The sequence below is a fragment of the Boleophthalmus pectinirostris genome, unplaced genomic scaffold (genome assembly GCF_026225935.1).
Source record: "Boleophthalmus pectinirostris isolate CB_2022bp ecotype Guang Dong unplaced genomic scaffold, ASM2622593v1 HiC_scaffold_17, whole genome shotgun sequence".
Classification (NCBI taxonomy): Eukaryota; Metazoa; Chordata; class Actinopteri; order Gobiiformes; family Gobiidae; genus Boleophthalmus; species Boleophthalmus pectinirostris.
In genome coordinates this window covers 37471628-37483390 of record NW_026571115.1, presented here as the reverse complement: position 1 = coordinate 37483390, position 11763 = coordinate 37471628, and the positions used below count along the sequence as shown (strand labels likewise).

At 46.0% G+C, this 11763-nt stretch overlaps 1 protein-coding gene across 1 annotated transcript in view; it reads left to right on the top strand.

Annotated features, from left to right (window-relative positions):
• Positions 1-546: 546 nt before the first annotated feature.
• Positions 547-11763, top strand: part of scn4ab (sodium channel, voltage-gated, type IV, alpha, b) — a 34068-nt gene continuing 22851 nt past the window's right edge. Inside the window, exons 1-12 of the mRNA XM_055153123.1 lie at positions 547-678; positions 775-903; positions 2742-2871; positions 5022-5109; positions 6271-6399; positions 6694-6785; positions 6930-7175; positions 8952-9015; positions 9096-9237; positions 9325-9525; positions 10081-10440; positions 11545-11616. Coding sequence (XP_055009098.1) covers positions 547-678; positions 775-903; positions 2742-2871; positions 5022-5109; positions 6271-6399; positions 6694-6785; positions 6930-7175; positions 8952-9015; positions 9096-9237; positions 9325-9525; positions 10081-10440; positions 11545-11616 — 1785 coding nt within the window. The remainder of the gene's footprint in view (positions 679-774; positions 904-2741; positions 2872-5021; positions 5110-6270; positions 6400-6693; positions 6786-6929; positions 7176-8951; positions 9016-9095; positions 9238-9324; positions 9526-10080; positions 10441-11544; positions 11617-11763) is intronic.

The following is an 11763-nucleotide window of genomic DNA, read 5'->3' as shown; positions in this document are numbered from 1 at the left end:
CTCCCACCAGAGCAGCACAAATGAAGACTTGTCTCTTTCCAAACGCTCTTAAAGGACGATCGTTTTGACTGTTGACCGTGACACCCTCATCAGAAAAATGTCCAACATGAGAAAAGTGGAGCCGAGTGCAGGATTCCCCCCCAAAATGGACTTATTCTTATTTGCAAAAAAGTTCATGTTAAAACTTTGTGTTGAAATAGCATTTTTCTTAAAGTTTCAGGTTGTTCATAATATTATAATATTTTGTAAAAGAAAGAGTTCATCAATTAAAAAAGATTTGTGTAATAGATTTGTGTTTCTCTGCACAAATATTTGAACTTATTGTTATTTTTGGGGTTTATATGACATGAGTTTTCTGATCCGGACACTTTGGGATCAAAGTCGGTTTGATACGACCCCCGGAACAAAATGAGTTTGACACCCCTGCCCTGACCCATGAGCCTAACCCTGACCCCTGAGGACCCTGACCCTAACGTTGACCCTCCTCCTCTTTCTCTTCATCATAAATGGAATGTTTTTTCTTTGCTTTCACAGTTGTGAGGAGCGATGGCGCCGGTGCTGCCCCCTGTTGGTGCAGAGCTGTTCAGACCTTTCACTCTTCAGACTCTGGAGAAAATACAAGAAAAGCACGAAGAAGAGCAGAAGCTCGCTGAGAAACGCAGAGAAAACAACATCGAGGTTTGAAACAGACTGAATTCAGTGACACTGGAAGTTTTTGTTTTTTTTACTTTGAAAATTTCCCACAATTAAAACGTCTGACTGCAGCTTTCTGAGGATGACCTTCCCAAACCGGCGTCCGACCTGGAGGCGGGAAAACCCCTGCCCTTCATCTACGGAGACCCCGCCCCCGAGTTTTTCAACACACCGCTGGAGGATCTGGACCCCTTCTACCAATCACAGAAGGTACGAGAAAATCAGCCAATCAGAGCAGCCCTGAGCCCATTCAACCAATTACTATACAGAAAATACTGATAATATGCAGCTGTGAGTGTGATGCTAAAGGTAAACACACACACACACACACACACGCACACACACACACACACACACACACACACACACACACACACACACACACACACACACACACACACACACACACGCACACACACACACACACACACACACATACTCATACCCTTCTCAATAATCAATAGAAAAGCCTTTATTGGCTACTACAGTAATCCAGTGCTTCCTATAATTGCTGACCAGTTTTTGCACGTTTCCACTGATATTTTTGTCATTTTTAGCGGTGAGCTCCAATGCTTTCAGATTGGAGGGTCTCCTGCCATCACCCTGATCTTTATCTCCCTCCACAGATTCTCAGTTGGATTCAAGTCCGGACTCTGGCTGGGCCACTGCAAAATGCTAATGCTGTTTTCCAATAACCATTTTTTCACCACGTTTGCTGTTTGCTTTGGGTCATTGTCGTGCTGAAATGTTCACTGGTGCCCAGTCCAAGTTCCTCTGCGGCTGCTTGATGTTGTTGTTGAGAATCTTGATCTTTTGCTCTTTGTTCATGGGGCTGTTTACTGTGATTAGACTCACTGGTCCATTGGCTGTAAAACATCTCCAAAGCGTTAGGTTCCCACCATCATGTTTTACAGTGGGGATGTTGTTCTTAGAGTTGAAGGCTTCTCCTTTTTTATGCCAAATAAAGGATACATCATTGTGACCAAACAATTCCATTTTTGTTTCGTCTGCCCATAAAACAAAAGAGCAAAAGTCTTTTTCTTTGTCCAAATGAGCATTTGCAAAGGCTAAACGGGCTTTCGTGTGCCTTATCTGGAGAAGTAGCATCCTCCTTGGTCTGCGTCCGTGGAACCAGCAGTATGTCGTGTCTGTTGAATTGTCTGCCTTGAGATGTTCCACTAGCAGAGCCCAGATTCACCTGGATGGCCTTGGTGATGATCTGTGGATTCTTTTTCACCTCTGTCACTATCCTCCTGACCAGCACAGGTGTCACTTGTGGCTTCCGACCACATCCTCTGAGATTTTCCACAGTGTGGAACGTCTTGTATTTTTAATAATACTTTGCACTGTAGCCACTGGAACTTGAAAACATTTAGATTTGTTCTAATAGTCCTTTCCTCACATGTGAGCAGCCACAATACGCAGCCGTAGATCCTCTTATCCATGACAGTTCACAAACAAACTGCAAAGACCTGCTGTTTTTCACCTGTTCATTTGTTTAAAACAGCTCGTCCCAAAGAATCAGGGGAATTAGGAAGTTCTAGAACAGTTTGTGCTGTTTGAAATGGTATAGAACTTTGTATTTTTCCTCAGACTCTGACAGTTTACAAAGGGGGTGAATGATTTTAGACTTGCCACTTTTTGTTCAAATGTAAATAAAAGCTGAGAAATATTTTTTTCCACAATGATTCCTCTTGTACATCGTCTTATCTCCTGGGAGACGCCTGTGTCATTTCTAATCAAGAAAAATCTTGCTAGTTCAATAAAAGTAACTAAGTCAAAATTAGTCAGAGGTATGAATAATTTTGAGCTCAACTGTATATATGTATATATGTGTATATGTATATGTATATAATATATATATATATATATATATATATATATATATATATATATATTACAAATGCGTGTATTTTGTTAGGTCTCCATGGTAACTGTTGAACATTCCACCATAAACATACATGTAGAATGTCACTGCACAACTACTATCAACGTTTTCGTTTAGCCTTGTTCAATAATAAAACTGTGTTTTCTGTGTTTTGTTTCAGACGTTCATCATTTTGGGCAAAGGGAATGTGATCTATCGCTTCAACGCGGAGCCGGCCTGTTACCTGCTCTCGCCCTTCAACCCCCTGCGTCTGCTCGCCATCCGGATCCTCATCCACTCATATCCTCCATGTGCTCACCTGCCCTAACCCTGACTACCCATCCTCACCCCACTAACCTAACCCACTAACTAACCCACTAACCCTAACCCACTAACCCTAACCCACTAACCCTAACCCACCAACCCTAACCCACTAACCCTAACCCACCAACCCTAACCCACTAACCCTAACCACCACTAACCCTAACCCCAACCTAACCCTAACCCACTAACCCTAACCCCACCAACCCTAACCCACTAACCCTAACCCACTAACCCTAACCCACTAACCCTAACCCTAACCCTAACCCTAACCCACCTAACCCACTAACCCTAACCCACCAACCCACCACTACCCACCCAACCCTAACCCACCCAACCTAACCCACTAACCCTAACCACTAACCCTAACCCCTAACCCTAACCCACTAACCCTAACCCACTAACCCTAACCCAACTAACCCTAACCCACTAACCAACCCTAACCCAACCCCTAACCCTAACCCTAACCCACTAACCCTAACCCTAACCCACTAACCCACCAACCCTAACCCACCTAACCCTAACCCACTAACCCTAACCCCACAAACCCTAACCCACTAACCCTAACCCACTAACCCTAACCCCACTAACCCTAACCACCCACTAACCCACTAACCCTACCCACCAACCCTAACCCACCAACCCTAACCCACTAACCCTAACCCCACTAACCCTAACCCCACTAACCCTAACCCCACTAACCCTAACCCACCTAACCCTAACCCCACTAACCCTAACCCACTAACCCTAACCCACTAACCCTAACCCACAACCCTAACCCACTAACCCTAACCCTAACCCTAACCCTAACCCACCAAACCCTAACCCACCCTAACCCTAACCCACTAACCCTAACCCACTAACCCTAACCCAAACCCTAACCCTAACCCACCCTAACCCTAACCCACTACCCAACCCTAACCCACTAACCCTAACCCTAACCCACTAACCCTAACCCTAACCCACTAACCCTAACCCACCTAACCCTAACCCTAACTAACCCATAACCCTAACCCTAACCACCTAACCCTAACCCTAACCCTAACCCACTAACCCTAACCCACTAACCCCTAACCCTAACCCTAACCCACTAACCCTAACCCACCAACCCCACTAACCCTAACCCACAACCCTAACCCACCAACCCTAACCCACTAACCCTAACCCCTAACCCACTAACCCTAACCCACTAACCCTAACCCACTAACCCTAACCCACTAACCCTAACCCACTAACCCTAACCCACCACTAACCCTAACCCAACCAACCCTAACCCACCCTAACCCTAAACCCAACCCCTAACCCTAACCCTAACCCACTAACCCTAACCCACCCCAAACCCTAAACCCCTAACCCCACTAACCCTAACCCACTAACCCTAACCCACCCCTAACCCTAACCCACCCTAACCCTAACCCACAAACCCTAACCCTAACCCACTAACCCTAACCCTAACCCCAAAAACCCTAACCCTAACCCCACTAACCCTAAACCCACTAACCCTAACCCCACTAACCCTAACCCACTAACCCTAACCCACTAACCCTAACCCTAACCCCACTAACCCTACCCCTAACCCCAACCAACCCTAACCCACCAACCCTAACCCCACTAACCCTAACCCCACTAACCCTAACCCCACTAACCCTAACCCACTAACCCTAACCCTAACCCACCAACCCTAACCCACTAACCCTAACCCACTAACCCTAACCCCACTAACCGTTACCCCACCAACTCTAACCCACTGACTCTCACTGCATCAGAATTGACACATGTGAATGTAGATGTTTAAAAACAGCTTTTACCCTTTACTTTGATCACTGCTGCCATGACAACCCCATCACCTACACACAGAGTTTCACAGTTTTCACATCACAGCTGCACCACATCAGGGTCAAGAAATACCAAAAGTGCAAAGCAGTGATCAAATCAAAGGGTAAAGTGCTTTGTGTTGCAGTTTTTGTATGAAAAGCTCTCTATAAATAAAGTTTGACTGATTGATTGATTGACTGATTGATAAAGGTTTTTACATTTTTAAAGTTATTTTTAAGTGTATTCCTTTTTACAACATTCACACGTGTCATTCATGTTTTGACTCCAGAGTATCTGTACACTTCTTTGACTCTGAACCCAACAGTCTTCAGCCTCTTCATCATGATGACAATTCTGACCAACTGTGTTTTCATGACCATGAGCGACCCGCCGCCCTGGAGTAAGACCGTGGAGTGAGTATCCACCAATCACAGCAGTTCACCTCTTCAAACAACCAATCAGAGCTCTTCACACAGACTGGATGTACACTAGAGATGCGCGGATTGCGTTTACGGGCGGATGACGTGACGAAAAATAATATTTTAATTAAATTCGGGCTGGTGGTGGTTTAACTACTCAAATTTTAAAATATATATATTACAGCCTATATTGTTAAGTGTTATGAAATATGCGTCTTTACTCCTATGTGCAATGTTTATAGCGGCGTGTGGCGTGTGGCGTGAGCGTGACTGCGTGTGCGCCCCCGAGGCACGCGCTTCTTGAATGGGCCCGTGGAGCGCACAGGTGTCTCTTACTGTATGTAGAATGAATAGTAGGAAAGCGACTGAAGTGAGTCAGGAAGCAATTGTCCTGTTATTTAGTGCATCACGGCTTGTATGTGGCCACACCGGCTTGTAAAAAGCCTGATCCCGTCAGCAGGTCTGGGCCTGGGTAGGACTTGGATGGGAGACCGCGAGGAATTCCAGGTGCCACAGTGGGGCCAGTGGCAAAAAAACTGTGGTTGTGTCCTTAGGCAAGACACTTCACCTACATTGCCTAGTATGAAAGTGGTGTGAGCGTGAGTGATGGTGGTGGTCGAAGGGGCCCATGGTGCAGATTGGCAGCCTCGCTTCCATCAGTCTGCCCCAGGGCAGCTGTGGCTACAGTAGTAGTTTACCACCACTGAGTGTGGAGTGACTGAATAATGAACTGTAAAGCACTTTGGGGATCTTGAAAGGTGCTATATAAATGCTATCAATCAATCAATCAAATAAAGCCACGATTCTTGAGCAACAAACTGGCGCGTTTATTGAGCCCACGCACTCACGGTGAGGCTCTGAACAGGGAGTTAAACCCTGAGCAACGAGCGGAGTTTTGTTACGGACAATTAAGAATGCGAACATGCACAATGAGCAAATTTTGGAATGAATGAGCTATAGAGTTTGCATTTTTATCGAGGCTCCTTAGTTTGTTCGCTATATGATTGTTCTAAAATCTAAAATCAATCGGCGGATGGCGGCGAGTGCGGTTTTGAAAATTGGTCAAAACCTTTACCTTCCAGGAGTCAGAGATTAGAACTACAGAGACACACAGGCATTATAGATCTGATTTAAACATCTGTCTGCTCTCCTCAGGTATGTGTTCACGGGGATCTACACGTTCGAGGCTCTGGTGAAGGTTTGCTCCAGAGGATTCTGTGTTGGAGACTTCACTTTTCTCCGAGACCCCTGGAACTGGCTCGACTTTATGGTCATCTCCATGGCGTGAGAACACTCTGCCCTAACCCACAGGATCCTCCTAATCCCAATGACCCCCATGACCCCCATGACCCCCATGACCCCTATGACCCATCATGATCCCCCTGACCCCCCCCCCGACCCCTATAACCCTCCTAACCTCGTGACCCAGTGGTGGACACTTAACCCCCCTCGTCCGCAGTGTCTGTGTACACTGGTGTATGAGTGTGTGTGTGTGTGTCTGTGTGTGTGTGTGCATGTGTGTGTTTGTGTGTATTTGTTCATGTGATTCTCATGTGTTTGTCTTTGACTCTGAGGCAGGTATCTGACCGAGTTTGTGGATCTGGGAAATGTATCAGCGCTCAGGACTTTCAGGGTCCTTCGTGCTCTGAAGACCATCACTGTGATCCCAGGTGAGTTGGATTCTGGTCTGGTCTCTGTTCTAACCTGGTCTCTGGTCAGATCTCTGGTCTTTGGTCTGGTCTCTGGTCTTTGGTCTGGTCTCTGGTCTGGTTGGGTCTCTGGTCTTTGGTCTAACCGGTCTCTGTTCTTCTCAGGTCTGAAGACCATCGTAGGTGCTTTGATCCAGTCTGTGAAGAAGCTGTCAGACGTGATGATCCTGACCGTGTTCTGCCTCAGTGTTTTTGCTCTCATCGGACTTCAGCTGTTTATGGGAAACCTGCGTCAGAAGTGTGTCCTAGCCCCTCCCCTCAATGCCACCGCCGCCAACAGCTCTGACCTGCTCCAAAACACCACAGACGGACAGGGCGACTTTAACTACTACGAGTTCATCAATAACCCAGGTGCACAATCCTCTAGCTCAGGGGTCGGCAACCCACAATATTCAAAGAGCCATATTGGCCCAAAAAAACAAAAACCAAACCTGCCTGGAGCCGCACAAAATGAAAAGTCTTATATAAGCCTAATATGAAGACAACACAGGCTGTCAGTATATTAACTGTATAAACCGACTATTAAAATGACTCAGTCGTCTACAAATACAAAATGATCATCATGATACACAAACCCTCTGTGACCCTCTCACACTCGCTGCTCCGTCTGTAGCCACTGAAATCAGGTGGTTCGTGTTTATTCCTTTGTCATTTAGGCCCCGTTTACACGTACACGAGTATTTTGAGAAATGAATATTTCTCTCCCTCCATTTTCCAAAATAACATCGTGCACACAGCATCGTTTTCAAAAAAGTTTCTGTTTACATCAACCGGATAAATACACCATCGAAACGCCGTTATAACTACACCGAGCCTCTGGGAGCACCTGAATCAGACTCAAACCTGTAGCATTTATTTCATTACAGTTGTAAATATTACTCACACATACCTTGAAAAAGGTGCATTAGTGAGCATGAGATCTGTTCAAGAAGTGGTAAAATCACTGAACCCCGAGCCCTCGTTCATCTCTGCTCATGGATCTGATCCATCAGCTGTGTGCAAATGAAACACATGAAAAGTGTTTCAGCAGAACAAATAGATGAGCTGAAGTGGGGGGTGGTGTCCACCTCCACCTGAGAAGAACTTTCCCCGAAAAAAAGTGTGAATCCCATTTGGTTCATTATATGTTGTTCTGAGCGTCCGTTTGCGCGCGTGTTTTTTTGTTGTTTTTGTTTTTTTCGGCTTTGCAGGTATTTGGCCGTAGCTGCTTTCCTTGTTGTCCCTTCGAGGAGCCATTTGCTTGTGAGATACAGAGATACTTGTAACTGTCCTGCTATTGTTCCCTCTGTGTGTTCTACCTCCCCTCTCTTTGTGCATTTCTCGAGCTTGAATGACATTCCAGTGTCTGTGCTGTAGATCCTGGTGGTGTGGATCAGTGAGTCGATGTCTCGTTCTTAGCGTACAGCTCGATGTTTTCGATGTAGAGGAGGTGACTGATGGTGGCCCCGTTTCTGAGTCGTATCTGTAGCCAGTGCGGTCGATGATTTGGCTGAGGGGGTTCAGATGCAGAACAGCAGTGGGGACAGTGAGTCTCCTTGGTATATGCCACATTTGATGGACACTTGTGCAAGTGGCTTCCCATTGGCTTAAACGGTGGTTTTCCACAACCGCACTGAGTTTGCAGTGAAGGCCCTTAGAGTCCTGTTGATATTGTACAGCTCCAAGCTCTCAGTGATCCATGTGTGTGGCATTGAGTCAGAGGATTTCTTGTAATCAATCCAGGCAGTGCACAGGTTGGTCTTACAGGTTCTGCAGTTGCGGGCGACTGTTTGGTCAATCAGGAGTTGGTGTTTGGCTCCCCTAGTGTTTTTGCCAATGCCCTTCTGTGCTGTGCTCATGTATTGATCCATGTGCCGCTTATCTGAGCCATGATGATGCTTGAGCTTCCATATTGTGGAGGGACAGGTTATTGGCCCATAGTTGAGGCTTCAGGAGCTCTTCGGTTAGCCATTTAGGGCGATATACTTATAGGTCATAGACTGTATATAAATGGACAAAGCTAACCCACTGGTCATTGTATTCCAAATAGAAAATGAGCATGGGAGTGCTCTGCTGCTGTGGGTGAGGTCACACATCTTCATGTAGTCTGTGGATGCTCCTCTAGCTGCGGCTGTCTGTGTTTTGCAGCAAACTATTACTTTCTGGAGGGACAGAGGGATCCTCTTCTGTGTGGGAACAGCTCAGATGCTGGGTGAGTCTCATTTTTGTACATTTGAATTTTTTTCTATGGTTTTTAAAAGGTGAAAAGTTGAAATGTTTGTGTGTTCCCAGAGTTTGCCCTGACGGTTACGTGTGTCTTAAAGCCGGACCAAATCCAAATTATGGCTACACCAGCTATGACAGCTTTGCCTGGGCTTTCCTTGCCCTCTTCAGGCTCATGACACAGGACTTCTGGGAAAACCTCTTCCAGCTGGTACGGAACTAAACCAGGACTAATGGAGGACTAAACCAGGACTTAACCCAAACTAACAGCTTTGTCTGTTTGCATCCGCCTCTCCAGACCCTGCGAGCAGCTGGTAAGACCTACATGTTGTTCTTCGTGGTGGTGATCTTCTTGGGTTCGTTCTACCTCATAAACCTGATCCTGGCGGTGGTGGCCATGGCCTACGCCGAGCAGAACCAGGCCTCCATTGATGAGCAGCGGCAGAAGGATGAAGAGTACCAGCAGATCCTGGAGGCCCTGAAGGTCCGAGAGGAGGAGGTGAGTCCAGACTGTGACTGAACCAGGACTGAACCAGGACTGAACCAGGATTGAACCAGGACTTTGACTTCTCTGTGTTTGCAGCAAGCGGCTCTGAGGAAGAACGACCCAGAATCTTACGACCAAACGGCACCTGCAGGTACACAACACACACAACTGCAGGTACACAACACACACAACTGCAGGTACACAACACACACAACTGCAGGTACACAACACACACAACTGCAGGTACACAACACACACAACTGCACACAACTGCAGGTACACAACACACACAACTGCAGGTACACAACACACACAACTGCAGGTACACAACACACACAACTGCAGGTACACAACACACTGCAGGTACACAACACACTGCACACAACACACACAACTGCAGGTACACAACACACACAACTGCAGGTACACAACACACACAACTGCAGGTACACAACACACATGCACACACCTGTGGTTGAATCTGAAAGGTTTAGGTGGAGTCTTTGGGGCAGAGTCTTTGGGGCAGAGTCTTTGGGGCAGAGTCTTTGGGGCAGAGTCTTTGGGCAGAGTCTTTTGGGCAGAGTCTTTGGGCAGAGTCTTTGGGGCAGAGTCTTTCTGGTGGGGTTTGTGTCTGTGGTTGATTCTGAAGCACTGGGGAAGAGTGTTTGTCTCAGATCAGTGTCTTCTGTCTCAGAGCCGGAGGAGGAGCGTCCCTGTCCTCCGTGTTGGTACTGGGTGTCGTCACGGTTCCTGGTGTGGGACTGTGCATGCTGGCGCCCCCTGCAGAGGGTTCTGTACCTGATTGTCATGGACCCGTTTGTGGATCTGGGCATCACCATCTGCATCGTCCTCAACACGGTGTTCATGGCCATGGAGCACTACCCCATGTCTCAGGACTTTGAGCATCTGCTGACCATTGGGAACCTGGTGAGGACCAGACTGGACCAGATGAGCCTAAATCAGACTGGACCAGCCCAGGCCAGACCAGACTAGACTAGATCAGCCCAGACCAGACCAGACTAGACTGGACCAGACCAGCCTAGACCACCCCAGACCAACCTAAACCAGACTAGACCAGTCTAGATCAGCCTAGACCAGTTTAAACCAGTTTAGACCAGGGTCAGTCCATATGAAATCAACCGTTTTCAAGAAATCTCCCCTATGAGCCATCTCAGATTTGGCTGAAAAAATTTGTAAAAATTTCTAAAATGATCAAATGAAAGAATCTAAAATTTTAGCTCAATCCATTCAGTCATGAGTTTCGGCCCGTTGAAATTTTGGGGCCATGCTCACTTTTTCGGACGCCTTAATTTATAAACATGTTTGAGAGACCAGAACTTCATAAAAAATAGAGCTAGGAAGATGAACATTTTTATTATTATAGATTCTTGGTCACAGATTCTGAATCTGTTGTCAAATATTGGGTATCAATATTAAGGCTGTGGCTGTGGGCCCCAACATCTCACATTTGGTTGCCGCTCAGGTTTTTTTTTTTTTTTTTTTTTTTTTTTAAGTTTTTGAGGTCCAAGATCAGTTTACTCCAAGCAGATCTTTACAAACTAACTGAACCTGAATATTTGAGAGAATGACCATATCTGACACAAATCTCACACTTTTCTGAGTTTTCATGTGGACGGTGTAGAGTCCCAAATATAGTCACAGACCAAATGTGATCTTTCTGGCCCCTTCTTCTGATTAGTTTAAAGTAATAAAAACATCTACTATTAACTTCGTTCATTTCAGTCGGAATCTTTATAAAATGAGCTCTCATGGGTCATTTTTGGTGGAGCTTAAGGACTTTTCCACCTTCAGAAAGGTTAATTTACCTTTAATCGACTTAAACGTTATTTGCTTGTTATAAGGGAAGACAGTTGGAGATTATAGGGGAGGGCGGCTGATTTCATATGGACTGACCCACCAGTGTTAGTCTAGGGTTAGACCTGGTTTAATCCTGTATAGAACTGGTTTAGTTCTGCTTTAGACTTGGTTTAGACCTGGTTTAGTCCCAGTTCAGACCTGGTTCTGTTTCAGGTCTTCACTGGGATCTTCACGGCTGAGATGGTGCTGAAGCTTCTGGCTCTGGATCCGTATCATTACTTCCAGGTGAGTTTTTTTGGTCCATGTAACAATCCTAGTTCAGTCCTGCTTTAGTCCTAGTTTAGACCTGGTTTAGACCTGGTTTAGTCCTGGTTTAAACCTGGTTTAGTCCTGGTTTAAACCTAGTTTAGACCTGGTTTAGACTGTTTTTTC